The sequence below is a fragment of the Aphidius gifuensis genome, linkage group LG5, assembly GCF_014905175.1.
Source record: "Aphidius gifuensis isolate YNYX2018 linkage group LG5, ASM1490517v1, whole genome shotgun sequence".
NCBI classification, from domain to species: domain Eukaryota; kingdom Metazoa; phylum Arthropoda; class Insecta; order Hymenoptera; family Braconidae; genus Aphidius; species Aphidius gifuensis.
Window position 1 is genome coordinate 2,183,292 of NC_057792.1, and position 15,865 is coordinate 2,199,156.

Genomic DNA, 15,865 nt, shown 5'->3' on the forward strand with positions numbered 1-15,865 from the left:
AGTGGTAGGACGCGATTAAATAAATTTAAAAAAAAATTAAAATTGTAAATACTGGATTCATAAAAATATTTAATTAAAAAAAAAAAAAAAACATACGACAGCTTGAGAAAGCAATTTTTTTGGAGAACGCCAATTCGATTGTATAAATTAAAAATGAAAAAAAAAACAACAAAATTTATAATTAATATAGAAAAAAATTTGAATGAGACATCAAAGTTAATTAATTAATATAATAATTACTTAATGCCACGATAAATAGCCTTGTACTCGACTCACAACGAGTTTTAATTTATATTTTTTTTGTTAATTTTAATTTTTTATTAATTTTATTTTTTGTTTGTTATTATTTTCACCCTCCAATTCCTCAGAAAGACGCGAAGAAAAAACGCTGAAAGGCACAATTATAAAATATATATATATACATAAAAAAAATAGATAAATAAATAATGAAAATAATGCACAAAAAATAATAATAATAATAATAAAACAATGGTAAATAAAATCCAGATGAAAAAATAAATCATACATATACTGAATATAAAATAAATCAAATGGAAAAAAAAAAAAAGTTAAAAATTGTTTAAAAAATAAATAAATCTCGCTTCATTTTATTTCCTGAAAAAAAAAATAATATTAAATAAATTAGAATTATATTAGATTGAGCATCCTAGTTTCTTCAAAATAAAAAACGAAAAAAAATAAAAAAAAAAAACAGAACAAAAATATAATGGAAAATTTAAAAATAGAATTTTAAATAATAATTTCAAATTAAAGTCATTTATAATAGCACGAGATAAAGAAAAAAAAAAGTTTTGTTTTTAAATAAATAAATAAATCCGCAAAATAAAATAATCATAAGAGAAAAATAAGAAAAATAAAAACAATTCCCAATAGAAATTGAAAACAAAAAAAAAAAAAAACCATTATAATAATATCGCGCAAAATAAATAAATAAAATGGATAAATGATAAAACGTGATTGAGCAATTGTGGCATCATTGTAAATAATATAAAAATGATTAATAAAAAATAATAAAAAATAAAAATGATAATTGAACACACAAGTATCGCACAGCAGGTTCAAGCAATTGTATTATTATTTCACTTCTAAGCTATTGTATTTATATTATTTAATATTAAAAATAGTAATAACTTATTAATTATTAGTAATAATAGACCCAAGTCAAAAGTCACTTGTTTATCATAATTTAAAACAAAAAATATTATTATTACTATTATTATTATTATTATTATTATTGGTTTTTTTTTGTTTAAATTAAAAGCTTGAAAAATCGAACTTAATATTGCAAATATTATAAATAATTAATTATTAAAATCAATCAAGTGAAGATGGAATATTTTATAAACTTTTTTTGTTTTTTTTTTTAAATTTCTTTCTGTCTTCTTGTAGATAGTAGTTCGATTTTTTAAGGATGACCTATAATTATGGAATAATTATTTATTAAAATGCCCGGAGCATTTTTATCACGATCATAATGACGTGCAATCAAATAGAAATAAATTAAAATTTTTATTAATTTTAATAATGCGATAATTAGAGTCAAAATTTCTTGAGACTGCGATCGTGATAAGGCTCCTTGCAGTTATATAAAAAATTGTAAATTTATTATTTGTTTTTTTTTTTTCTTTTTTCTTTTCTTTTCAATAAATATATATCTTGATAAATAAAAAAAAAAAAATAGCGAACAAAATATTTTAAAATATTTATTTGTCACACAATTGAAAAATGAAATATTTTTTATTAAAATGTTTTCTTTATTTTTAGTTGAATCTCTAGACTGGAAAATTTTATTTATTGTAATTTTCTTTTTGTTTTTTATTTTTGTTTTTATTAAATATTTTATTTATTTTTGTCTTTTTCGTTATCGAGTTGAGAAACATTGTGAAACAATAAGCTGAAATAAATATTCAACAGAATAATATGAAAAAAAAAAATTTAATTTTTAATAAACTGTGCTGTTTTTAATTTATTATATCCAAGAAAACAAAAAAATTATAACAATGAAAAAAATATTAATAAAAATAAATAATTCTTAGTTTTTAAGAATGACGTTCTACCGAAATAATGCTATACTTATAAATACATAAATAATTAAGCGTACATTACCTACCTACCTTAATTCGTAAATCGAATGAGAAAATCATAAAACAAAAGAATATTAATAATAATAATTTAAAAAACAAAAAGTTAATTAATAAAAACAAAAACAGAAAAATCACGCAATCATAAATTTAAGTTGCTACTTGGCACGTATACCTAAGTAATATAACTAACATAAACAATATGCAATAATAATTAAAAAAAGAAAAAAATAAAATATAAAAAATTTGAAATTTTGTCAATTAATCAATCCTTGTGACCTTAATCAATATAAAAGAAAAAAAAAAAATTGAATAGAAAACGCTCCCAAAATTTGTAAATTTAAAAATAAAAAAAAATGAAATAATAATAATAATAATAACTAGTAATTAATAACAATTAATTGAATTTTTTTCCTTTTTTTTTTAAAAAAAATAAAATCAATTATTTTTTTAATTTTATTTATTTTAATCATCCTTGAACTGTATGAATAATTTATTAAAATTTAAAAAATCAAAATGTTAATTAATTATTATCAAGATGATAAAATAACCCACTGTTTTTTTTTTCTTTCTTTTATATTATTGATAACTTTTTTAAAAAAAATTCATCAATAAAATAATAAACCAGATCATCTTATGTTATGTTGAGAATTTTTTTATTGATCATATTATCCCAATTTGCCTGGGCTATTGTAAAATTTATAAATTTAAAGAGTCGTTTAATTTTTGTGTCCTATTTAGAATGTCCATGGTAAAATAAGCAGTGATTATCTTATATTTTAATGTTTAATTTCATTGGAAGTAATTTTTGATTTATCATCTGATAAATGTTGTTGTGATTGAGAAGGCTGTTGATTTTGTTGTTGTTGCTGTTGAGGAGGTAAATTATTATTGATATTTTGGGTATTTAATGGTACTTGATTATTTTGAACAGGTATTTGTTGTTGTGGAATATTTTGAGCTGCCACTTGTTGAGGAATTTGTTGGTTTGTATTAATATTATTTTGTTCTACATGTTGGGGTACTTGATTTGGATGTTGTTGGACTGGAATTTGTTGATGCTGAGGAACTTGCTGATGTTGAACAGGTACTTGTTGATGTTGAACAGGTACTTGTTGATGTTGAACAGGTACTTGCTGATGTTGAACAGGTACTTGTTGATGTTGAACAGGGACTTGTTGATGTTGAACAGGTACTTGCTGATGTTGAACAGGCATTTGTTGATACTGTTGTCCTTGATGCTGTGGTGGATGTTGTTGCTGATATTGAGGTGGATGTTGTTGTTGATATTGCGGTGGATGTTGTCCTTGATATTGTGGTGGATGTTGTTGCTGATATTGTATATCATTTGGATGCCCTTGATACTGAGGTGGTTGACCGTGATATTGTTGGCCATTAATTGGCACCTGACCCTGGTATGGATACTGATTTTCAATCAACTAAAATAACCATTCAAAAAAAGCGAAAAGATAAATTAAATTTTCTGTTATTATTTATATTGTTTTCAATAAAAGTTTAATTGTATTATTTATATTTTTCTTACTTGTCCATCATGTCCAAAATGTGGTTGAGCTGGTAGCTGATAATACGAAATAAAATACAAAGAAAGGTTAGTAAATTAATTATATAATTATATTTATATTGTTTAAAATTTAAATGCAACAATTCATTACCAATCCATCAGCTTTCATTTTTTCAATTTGTGCTTCTCTTTGTCTCTGAAATGCTTCATACTCCTCAGATGTATAAACTTCTTGATTATTAATAGGCTGCCATTCTGGATCTTGTTTTGACACATCTCTTTTAGTATTTTCCAAAAATTCAGAATAACTAGATAAACCAAAAATTATATCATCACTCTTGAAATGCTCAAATATATTTAAATAAAATAATAACAATAATTACCTGATGAAACCATCTCTATTTGTATCAGCTTCTTTGAATACAATTTCTCTCATTCTTTCCATTTCTTCAGCACGTTCATTAACATCAACTTTAGAACCAGCATACATTTTATCTAATTCTTTTAAAAATAATATTTTAACTTCATTTTCATCCCAGTGACGATTTCCATCAAGATCATGAATTTGAAAAAATGCACTTGGATTAAATTCTTGATCACCCATGTGATCTTGATTTTCCCAAACTTCTTCCAATTGTTTTTGACTACCTGGATGATGAATCTTTAAAATAAAAATATTATTAATATTTCATTTCTTTTAATTAACATTTTTTTTTCTTTATTTTTATATTTTACTTACAGGCTTGTGTGTTTTTTGTTCTTGTTTTAAATGTTCAAGCTCTTCAGCATATTTTTTTTTCTGTTCTTCATCCATTTCTACATTAAAAAAAATTAATTAACATTAGTTAAACAATTTATTATATTTTTCTACAACAATTATTACCTTGTACTTTTAATTGTTCTTCAAATTTTTTTTCCATTTCGTATTTTTTAAATTCCTCACGACGTTTTTTATCAACTTCTTCTAAATCAGCTGTTGCCTTGTGAATGAGTTTTTTCAAATCTTCAACATCAAAATTATCATGATTTGTATGATCAACATGATCCTTAAAATCTGGATTTGATGAATCTAATTTTCTTTGAAGTTCATTTTCAAGATGTAATAATCTTGTTAATTCAATTCTTTTAATCTCATTTAATTTATTTCTTACATTGTGATGAACAAATTCCAATTCATGGGCAATTTTACCAGTCTAAAAATAATCACAATGAAATATATAATTTTCAATAACTAAATTAACATATATTAATAAATTTTACATACAGAAAAATCTTCTTTTGGAGCAACTTCAAGTTTTTTACGAAATTCTGGATCAGTTTCAAGTGCCTGGACAACTTCATTGAGATAACGTTGATAGGGTAAATCAAACTTGAAGATAAATTAACAAAAATTAAAAACAAATCACCATATATTTAATTAATAAATTAAAATTAAAACCAACCTCAGTTTCTATATTATTGTCATCATCATTTTCATGATCAGCTTTTTCCTCATCAGCTTTTGTTTTGGTAACTGGTGGTGCAAAGCAACCTTGCATTATCAAAAAAACAACTCCAATTATCCATACTAGCTTCATTTTTAATAACAACAAATAATCTGTAAATTTAAAAATTATTATCAATATATTATTTAATCCATATTTTATTATCATAAAATCTTATTTTCAATAAAAACATTTTAAATATTGGTCAAAGGCTCTAGATGTTTCGTAAGCATTTTAAAGCCACATCATTGATTTAAAAATGAGTTAATAAATTATGTTTATATTTAGATTAAATGATAACAATATTATATCACTTACAATTAATTTTTTTAATCAACACATATATATAATAATTAACAAATAACTTTTATAACAATTATAATTTAAAATTAAACAATTAGTATTGAAGTTTATTGTTTGTTTTATTCTGAGTAGAAAATTTATTCCACGAGTGTTTTTAATACGTCACTTAATTTCCTCTTTATCTTGTTTTTTTTTAATGATATTTATTATTATAATAAAAAATGTGATGTGTCAAATTCTTAATGGAAAAATAACAAATGCGAAAGAACATGGGTGATGTTTCGAGAGTGACAGAGAGAGAGAAAAAAAAAAATAAAAAAGAGTGATCAAGTTTAATATTGGTTTACATGAAAAACGACAAAAAAAAAAATTAAAAAGTACTTTAATATTGCATTTATCTTTTAATTAATTATGTTATTTATTTAATTAATTTATCAATATCTGTTTGTTTAAATTATTTATAATTGTTAAATAAAAATTAAAATCAATAAACAATGAAAATTGATGAAAATAATTAATGTAAATAAGGCTTTGTGTTTCATGTTGGCAGCAATGAATGTTTGTTTCTAAAATCTGGTGGACACAATCCTTTATACCTGAGTCAAGGACATTTTGCCCTCCTTTTTTGTCAATACAAACAATGTGCTGAACTAAATCCACGTGTATTTTATTATTTACTTTTTTATGTTTGTTTATTTTTATGAGTTTGTTAACAATAACTATTTACCTAAAATTTATATAATTTAACTGTAGGTGTTGTACTTTATTATTACTTGTTTTTTAAAATAACAATAGTGTAAATAAAACAATAACAAAATTATTATTTTGTTGAAATTATATTTCAAATAATACCTTAAATAAAATCAGGTAAATATTATTAATAATTTGGTGATAATTATTATTAACAGTATTAAATTAACAATACGTTTTTTATTTTTCTAATGAATGTTTTTTTTAATCAACAGGTACCAAATTAAATTCCAGTCTTCAGCATGATCCAATTGACATACCAAGTAAGTTTAAAAGTCGAATAAATAATGCCAGTATTTTTTTAATAATATATAATTATTATTGATGATAAATTTTACTAAATCATTTCATTTATCATTTTTATTAATAATTTAAAGAAAATATTTAAAAATGATTGATGATAACTCCAACCTCAATGCCTAGATCATAACAGCCAATTTTATACAGCCAAAAAAACACAAATCAATTAGATAAAATTTAAAATACAATCATGAAAAATATCCTTAAAGCTATTGTCATAATTTTTAGATAAATTATTAAACTATATTTTTAAACTGTCACACTATATAAAAAAAAATAATCATAGACAATTTAAAAACAAAATAACAAATGCTAAATAGTAATTTAATTAACGACAGGTAAATAAATGTGAAAATAATAAAATAAAATAAAAAAAGAAATGTTTACTGGATACACAGTAACAAAAAAAATGAACAAAAAAAAAATATATAAAAAGATGGGTCAATGAGATAAGAAAGACACTTGTTGAGTTCTTTTGGCTCTTGTAAAAAAAGTCCAGACAAAAGAGATTGTTAGACACAGGTATACGAGAGTGGACCCCCTTAATGATCTCCTCTTAGCAGCCATCGTCTCCAGCATTTCTCCAATTTTATATACACTTATATATTTGTCTTTTTTTCATCTTCATATACTGCATCTTTTCTTTTTATTCATTCAGGGACAACATCGTCATCCACATGGAATTTTACAGTATCACCAAAATCTCTTGTGGTGTATGCCAAATTCAACTCTCGAGAAAGACACAACTAGGGGGGTCCTCTCTTAGAAATATAGTAATAAAGAAAAAAAAAAAAAAAGTAAAAAAAAAAATATTTCGATACCGCCAAAAGACCAGTTGAAAAGTTGACGATGTTTGAGGCGTGGCTACTTGGCTCCATCTTTGTCCATTATTTAGCCATTATATCTTTATATCCATAACTAAATCAAAATATATATATTCTTTTTTCTATCCATCAAATGACTAATTGATTTCTCTATATATTTTTTGCTAACAAGTGTGTCTAAGTAAATACACTTCCCACCTAAATATTTCTCTTTTTACTATTTGCAATTGCTCATTGAAATAATTCATTTATTTATACACAAAATTAAATTAGATCGTTTTTTTTTGTCTCATTTAACTTATGTTTAATTGAATGACATTTTAGCACGTGCTAATTGATACTAGCATCAAAATTCTATCAACATTTGTATACAAAAATTGACGATGAATCATCATAACGAGCTACAGAAAAAAAAAAGAGAAAAATAAAATAATAATCGCCTGGGAACGTCTTCATTCTTCCAAATCATTAAATAATTCTGGGTGGTTTTTATGACTATTATTATTATTTTAAAAAATAATAAATTTATTTTTTTTCATCGTCTTCTCTTCCCATCGTAATCTTGTTTTTTAATTAAAAAAAAAGGAAAAAAAAATCCACGTATCATGTGAAAAATAATAATAATAATTAATAAAAAAAAAAAATGATATTATCAAGAGTTGAGTGTGTTTGACGAATGAAGAAGAGTAAACGTTTTATTGTTAAAATTGAAATTAAGCTGATTAAAGTAGGAGGTAAATGAATAGTTTACTCAAGCACATGTTACTCATGAATTTATAAATTTTTTAAAACTTGGATTTTAATGTTTGATAATTTTACCAAGAATTGAAATTAATATATATATTTTTTCAATTAAATTTTATTAAATATAACTTGATTAATGAATGATAAATTATTTTTTAAATAGATGATAGAGATGATAAATCCAACAACCATTGAGAATGAATTCGACAAGCTGTTGTTGTTCATTTGGTAACTCTTCAAGAAAATAACTAAAGAGATAAATAAAAAAGCAAAAAATATATAGCATCAGGTAAAAATAAAAGAAAAAAAAAATTACCTCTGGAACGTAGAATAAAATTAAATAAAAAAAAAAAAATTCAAAACCAGTCTTTCGCAGTTTATAATTATGTATTTTTTTTTTTTTTTTCTTTTATCTTTATTTTAGTGAAGATGTATCTTTTTCACTTTATTTGCTGATTTTTTAAATTTTATTTCTTTGTCTTGTAGATGACATTAAGTCTCTCCACCACTCTGCTACTTTTAAACTTCAGCACGGTGGGGCTTGAACCATTCACTTCCATCAGTTGGTCCACGATCTCTTCTTCAGTTTCAACATCAAGTCCAACACAAGTGTTGTTATTCAACAATATTTTTTTTTAATTAAATCGAAACAAAAAAAATATAAACAACATATGCAACACCTGTTTTAATAATACCAAATAAAAAATTCATTCACTTTTAAAAACAATAACAAAAATAGCAAACAATAATATTAATTTAAAAAAAAATATCTCTTTTTTATATTTAAAAAAATCAACAAGTAGTTTTTCGAAAATTTCGAATTTTTCTTTTAGTGAATTGTACAGTGAACTAATATAGTTAATTAATTTAAATTTTTTCTTTGATATACAGTGAAGTGTATAGAAAAATTATTAATTAAAAAATTATAAATAATTTATAATAAATACAAGTAGAGGAAAAATATGTCTCGTGGCCGTTCGAGTCACAGCGCTAACCGGTTGCAAGATCTTAAAATAGTTTCTTCGGCGTAGGTTACACTTGGATTGATTATTATTTGCGTGATCAACACAAAACTCTGGATAGTATTAATTTTTATCATATTATTTAAACATTAAAAGGTGGGTAAAATTTATTAACAATAATTTTTTTATTAAATTATCTATATTTCTTTTCGAAAAAAATTCGATTTTTTGTAGCGTATATTTTAGTTAAATTTAATTAATGCAAAGTCCAATGCAGTTACCTGTTATGATCGTAATCGAGTAAATTGTTTTTCTTTATTTTTAAATAATTTTTTTTATTTAATACATGGAGATTGTATGATGCTGTGTTATTCTATGTATGTTGTTTGTGTATGTGTTCATTTTAATATTCACTTTGATGTATCAAGTTATTTCATTTTGCCCTGGGGTCAAAATTTATGTGAATTAACTCACCTTGCATGATTTTTTTTTTTTTTTTTTCGTTTATTCTCCATAAGCATCGTATTACAACATTAAATTATTTTTTTTATCATATTAAACTTAATATAGTTATTATTATTTCAACACAATTTTAATTATGAAAAATAAATAAAAAATTTAAATTTTCAAAAATAAAATCATATAGAAATTTTTATAATTCAATTAAATTAATTTTTAATATTGTAATTATTATTTATAATAAATTAAATAGTTTTTTTTTTTTTTATTTTAAATAATTTTATATTCTAAGAAAAAAAAAATAATAATTTATTTGGTTATTGAATTTCGAGAACTTGAAAAACAAAAAAAAAAAAAGAAAACCTCAATATTTTCAGGTATAAATTTTCACGGTTTGGTTGTTGTTACAGTAATTATCTGAGACACCCCACCAGCATAATCTCAACTAACATATATACAAAATATTGAAAAGGCTGAAAATATTTCTATTATATTTGTAAAATAGAAGAATAGTTTTGACAAAGGTTGAGAAAAAGAAAAGAAAGACAATAAAGGTATTTCTTTTAAATGCTTTCCAATGTCTCAGACAAGTTAGCCAAGTTAGCACAAGTTAACACAAGTCAGTTGGGCCAGTCTTGGTTCTTGTCTAATACCATTTAGTCAAACTTTTAACGAGCGAAAAATATGATTTTTTTATTTTTCTAATACTCAAATATAATAATATATATTTTTTTTATAATTAAAATTGTCATTTAATAAATAATTGCTATATTATTATTAAAAGGTAGCTCATTCCTTTAATTATTATTTAATTTATCAGTGATTTTTTTCAAGTGAAATAATATTATTTGTGTCGTGATATTTATAAAATTACAATTCAACATTTACACTGTAATTATTTCATTTTTTTTTTTTTTAATTGTTAATCTTTTCTGGTACTCCAAAATTATCGTTAAAATTTTTTTTTTCGTTTCATTTTCGAGTATTTAGTTAGTCATAAAGTTGTCTCATCACGTGGCTATATACAAAATATTTTTATTTTTTTTTCTCTGATAATAATAAAGCGAAAAATATTATTATTTATTTTTTTTTTTTTTAAATTAAATTTATTTGTGTGCACTTAATTAAACTACGTCGTATATATTTAAAATGATTAAAATAGATCATGGATAAAATTGTAAAATAGAAAGTAACAAATAATAATAAAAAAAAAAAAAAATTAATTTATTTAAATGACAACATTATATATATTTTTTAAAATATTCAACATATATTTTCATTTAAATAAATTATATTTTATTTCCTGAAAATATAAAATATTCATTTTATAATAATTATTATTTTTAAAAATTTATATAATATTTATCAATTATTATTTTTATAATAATGAAATACGATAAAATTAATTTTTTTTTCTTTATTTTTCAAGTGTCATTGACGCTTTGTATTGTAAATTAAATTGACTGTAAATTCTGGTAAATTGCACTTGACCTCGATAAATAAAATATAAAAAATAATTATTATAATAATTTTATTGCTTTATAAAAAAACAATTAAATTTTTAAATAAAATATCTAAATATTGATTAAATGTATAGAGACTGTTATCTATTTTATTAAAATATATTTATTTTTATTTTTTCCAGAACAAAATGACGTGGCATCGTGTTTTATTGCTGATTGGAATCACAACAATATTATTACTTTTAACAACAACAAGTTTAACATATGCTTGTAATGAAGCAATATGTGCTAGTGTTGTGAGTAAATGTATGCTCACTCAAAGTTGCAACTGTGATCAAAAGGCAGAATGTAAATGTTGCAAAGAATGTTTTGCTTGTCTTCAACATTTTTATAGTGAATGTTGTTCTTGTGTTGGTGAGTTAAATAAATAAATATACAATTTATTATTTAAATAAAAAAATAATACTCTATCAATTGTAATTTATTTTTTAGACATGTGCCCAAGGCCAAATAAAACAGATAATCCATTGAGTAAACAATCATCAGTATCTGAATTTAGTGTACCAATGCCTGGTTTATTTCAAGCATTGACTTCTGAACCTGATTCATTAGAAAGATGGCTTACATTTACATTTCCATTTGATCTTGATGTATCACAATTTCAACCAAATCTCGAAAAAGAGCAACAGTATGATATGCGTAAGTTTTTTTTCTATTATCATCATCAATTGTATCATGTTAAATTACTTGAATAATTTTAATAAAATTTATTTCTTTTAATTTTTTAATATACTTAGAAACAATTGAAAATGTTCCTGTTAATGCTGGTGAGGAAATACTTAAAAAACCAGTTTTAAATCATTATCAAAAAAATACAGTGACACTTAATTGTACAGTTGCATTTATGGCACAGTGTACGTCATATAGTAAATGTCATAGTGCATGTCAAAGCATGGGTGCATCAAGTTACAGATGGTTTCATGATGGTTGTTGTGAATGTGTTGGTCAAACATGTCTTAATTATGGTATTAATGAATCACGATGTTTAAAGTGTCCGATTCATAAAGAAGAAGATGAACAAATTGAATCTTATGATGATTATGGACAAGATGATGAAGAACCAAGAGAAGATAATGACTAAAAATTATAAAAAACAGTAAAAATAATTAAATAATCAAAAACACTAAATTAATATACAAAAATAAAAATTTATTTTGTATAATTATAATTCCATTAGAGTCATTTTATAAAGTCAAACTATTATTTTTTTTTTTTAATCTCAAAAGTGGTTAAAAAAATTATCTTATTTCATTAGTTTTTCTTTTTTAATTATGAAATTAATTATTAATTTTAAATGCAGTTTAATTGTGTTAAAATATATGACTTATTTGGATAAAAAAAAAATAAAAATAACTGAATTAAATTAAGAACAATATTGTTAGATAATAAAAATAATTAAATGACAATGTAAATTGAAATTAATTAAAGTCATGACGAGGATAGCTTTTTAAGATATGCAAAAAAAAAACAAACAATAATTGTTAGAAAAAATAAGAGAGTTTTAATAATTAAACTCGACATAATTTTAAATTTTTTTTTTTTACCTGTAAATCGAGCTTTTTTAATTATTTCTTTATCATTTTTTTTTTTTTATCTATTTATGATTAATTTAAATATAAATAAAATGAATTAAATTAAATATTAAGTTGTATTTATGGTGTCTATATAGGTACTAAAATATTACTAAAAAAAAATTAATGACTTGTTTAAAAAAAAAAAAATTCTTTTTTATCAAGAGTAATATTACTTGTACCGTGCCATAAAAATAATAAAAATTTTTTAATAAATTAAATGATAAATAAATATTGTACATATTGAAAAAAACATTTTTCTTTTTTTTTAAATCGTATTATTTCTTTTTTCGATTTTAAATAAATGAAAAATTAAAATATGATAATGATAATTAAATTGTGTTAATAATTATTTATCAGCTATTTTTTTTTCATAGCAAAATATGATTAAAAATTTTTCTACATAAGTATAACGTATATTTTTTTTATTTATTAATTTCGATAATTGTTAATTTATATTGTAAATTTTTTTTCGTTTCTACAATTTCTATTTCCATAAAGAGTTATAAAGAAATTAGTCGGTTGCTAGTTTCGCCACTAGTACTCGCATGTTTTTCACAAGCGAATATCGTCAACTAAATACATAAATTTTTATATAAAATGCTAAATTTTTGGGACAGGCCCCCGGGTGTGATTCATCTGCAATGATTTGTAAAGTTATACCGTACGTGCAATGGGCTTTTTCACGTACATACCATCCATGCTCGAGGTAGTTGAATTTGAACCCTCGTGAACACGCCAGGAAAAACAGGGAAACAGGGAAATTAGGGGAAGTAGGGAAACAAGGGAAAATAGTAGTGGTAGTTTAGTGGTCATGTGTACATTTACAAGTGTACTTAATGATGGATAACTTTACTCTGAGCAGCCGTGGATCACCACCTGACAAATTAATTAAAAAATTAACGCACTATCTATACTGTAGACTGGGTCAAAACTTCATGGCTTTCTTGCATGTTCTATGCTCCTGATACACTGTACAGGTTTCCTATGTCTAAACCGCATACGGATTTGTTCAGAAATAATTATTTCTATTTTTTATTTACCTATGATAAATTTTTTTCTTTTTAAATCATATACTATTATTATTTTTTTTTAATTTTAATAAATAAAAAAATTAAAGTATTATAGTGATAATTAAATTGAGTTAATAATTATTTATCAGCTATTTTTTTTTTTTCATAATAAAATATGATTTAAAATTTTTCTACATATAAAACGTATATTTTTTTTACTTATCAATTTCGATAGTTGTTAATTTATATTGGAAATTTTTTCTCGTTTCTTCAATTCCTATTTCCATAAAGAGTTAGATAAAAAAATTATTCAGTTGCTAGTTTCACCACTAGTACTCGCATGTTTTTCATGAGCGAATATTGCCAGATAAATATATAAATTCTCGTGCAAAACGAGCAGTCAGTATCTCAAAGTCCAGGGTGTGGTTCGTCTGCAATGATTTGTAGAGTTACGTGAAGTTGGCTTGTCTCAAGTCATCTTCACATACCATCCATGCTCGAGGTACTATATAATTTAGTACCTTGCGACACCTGATAGTTCTACCGAACTTATGACGGTGGTCATGTGTACATTCTCTAGTGTACTTAATGATGGGTAACTTACAATGAGCAGTCGCGGATTATCACCCATCAAATTAATTCAAAAATTAAATGCAACATCATCTGAACTAGGTCAAAACCTAAATGAAGGCTTAGGCTTATTCTACGATATCCAATAAATTATTTATCTCTTTAAAAAAGATGTGCTTAAAGAAACGTGCATGATATATACTTTCTTGCATGTTCTATGCTCCTGACCCACTGTACGGCTTTCCTATGTCTAAACCGCATGCGGGTTTGTACAGAAATAATTATTTCTATTTTTTATTTATGATAGAAATAAATGATATCACTGATAAAATAATATAGAAATTTCAAAAACTAGTAAAATGTTTATAAATTAAAACAAATAATTATTCACTAACAGCAGGTCCATTTTATCGTGGTTACATGTCAAATGTTGATACACGATGGAATATTTTAAATAAATATTGCAAATTGTAGAACTAAGAAAAAACGTGGTATAACATCACTCAAGGAAAACAAGTTTTTAATTAATAAAACACGTTATAATTCAATAAATTCATATTTGAGTGAACAAGCTGATAAATATAATGATATACCATTAACTTATGATGATAATACATTTAATCAATTATTAAAAAATGGAATTGATTGTTTAATTGCAAAACATATTGCATATTTATTCATCAGAGATCCTTTGTTTTTATTCTCTGAAAAATTAAATTTAAATGATGAAATTGCCACTGTTCATCTTGAGGTAAAATTAAAATATAAATATATATTTCTAACTAATTCTTCATAATAATAGTAGTAGTTAGAAATAAAATAACTAACATATGATAATTAACATTAATAGTATATAATAAAAACATCTATTCCATATTGTGTTATTTACATTTAAAAAACATTTACAATTATAAAATATTCCTAATAAATAATTAATTAATAATTATAAAAAAAAAAACATAATTACCTGCAGTTGTGTTTTAGTCTTTGATCTTTTTTTCCACTCCACCTCTAGTATAAGATAATTTTTTTTTAAAATTCTCTATTCTTAGTCTTGGATTGCAATGAAACATGGCTTGTATCAGCAGAGTAGAACAACCAAGCTATACCAATAACGTACCGTAAATTATTTTTTTTTTTATCATTAAAAAAATGTATATAAAATATGCCTTATTTTGAAACAAAACTGTACAGTATGTATGAGAAGAACAGAAACCGCAGAAATATCTATATGCAACCTTACATAATTCCTGATTTTTATAAGCCTCGAATTTTTCAATCTAGAAATTGTATACCTGTTCAATCAAAGGAGCCAAAATTAAAACAAAAAAAATATAAAATAAAATAGAAAAAATACATCTTATTTAATATGTTCTAAAAAAAAAAATAATATAAATATTTTAATTTGCTTGATAAAGGCATGAGCAATCTCAGTTTAAAAATATATGTCGTATCTTCGTTTAGATCACAACTTGACTTAACCCGTTCACTTGCCAACCAAAGTACCCGGCCAAAGTAACAGGAGAACAGAATAACTGAGGCACTATTTTCCACAAAATACAACATCTTTTCTTGTTATATTCTCTTGGTACGATGTTAGGGTTAACCCTCTGACAAAGTACTCACAGGGTTCAAAATGAATACAAAAAAAAAGATAGAAAAAAATTAATCAATAAAATAAATTATACTCTACTCAACTTTCTAATAATTTTATATAAAAAATAATAATAATAACAAC

At 23.2% G+C, this 15,865-nt stretch overlaps 2 protein-coding genes across 2 annotated transcripts; one reads left to right on the forward strand and one right to left on the reverse strand.

Moving 5' to 3' along the window:
* Positions 1-2,736: 2,736 nt before the first annotated feature.
* Positions 2,737-5,974, reverse strand: LOC122856786 (nucleobindin-2). The gene is made up of 9 exons (XM_044158626.1): positions 5,427-5,974; positions 5,067-5,221; positions 4,889-4,993; positions 4,508-4,817; positions 4,364-4,440; positions 4,008-4,285; positions 3,776-3,932; positions 3,646-3,681; positions 2,737-3,541 (listed from the first exon to the last, which is right to left on the reverse strand). Exons 2-9 carry the CDS (start codon positions 5,199-5,201, stop codon positions 2,882-2,884), a joined length of 1,758 nt encoding a protein of 585 aa, XP_044014561.1. The 5' UTR covers positions 5,202-5,221; positions 5,427-5,974; the 3' UTR covers positions 2,737-2,881.
* A 414-nt stretch (positions 5,975-6,388) lies between these two features.
* On the forward strand, positions 6,389-12,881 carry LOC122856867 (twisted gastrulation protein homolog 1-B-like). Its single transcript, XM_044158744.1, has 4 exons — positions 6,389-6,424; positions 11,096-11,327; positions 11,406-11,612; positions 11,711-12,881. Exons 1-4 carry the CDS (start codon positions 6,404-6,406, stop codon positions 12,052-12,054), a joined length of 804 nt encoding a protein of 267 aa, XP_044014679.1. The 5' UTR covers positions 6,389-6,403; the 3' UTR covers positions 12,055-12,881.
* The last annotated feature ends 2,984 nt before the right edge of the window (positions 12,882-15,865 follow it).

What these genes read in the sequence shown, in the direction of transcription:
- LOC122856786 (XM_044158626.1), bottom strand. Translation starts at nt 5,201, where the DNA reads ATGAAGCTAGTATGGATAATTGGAGTTGTTTTTTTGATAATGCAAGGT. An exon ending in ACAATAATATAGAAACTGAG is followed by an intron (nt 4,994 to 5,066) that starts GTTGGTTTTAAT and finishes TTTATCTTCAAG; the next exon opens with TTTGATTTACCCTATCAACG. An exon ending in CTCCAAAAGAAGATTTTTCT is followed by an intron (nt 4,818 to 4,888) that starts GTATGTAAAATT and finishes GATTATTTTTAG; the next exon opens with ACTGGTAAAATTGCCCATGA.
- LOC122856867 (XM_044158744.1), top strand. Translation starts at nt 6,404, where the DNA reads ATGATCCAATTGACATACCAA. An exon ending in TGATCCAATTGACATACCAA is followed by an intron (nt 6,425 to 11,095) that starts GTAAGTTTAAAA and finishes TATTTTTTCCAG; the next exon opens with AACAAAATGACGTGGCATCG. An exon ending in TGAATGTTGTTCTTGTGTTG is followed by an intron (nt 11,328 to 11,405) that starts GTGAGTTAAATA and finishes TTTATTTTTTAG; the next exon opens with ACATGTGCCCAAGGCCAAAT.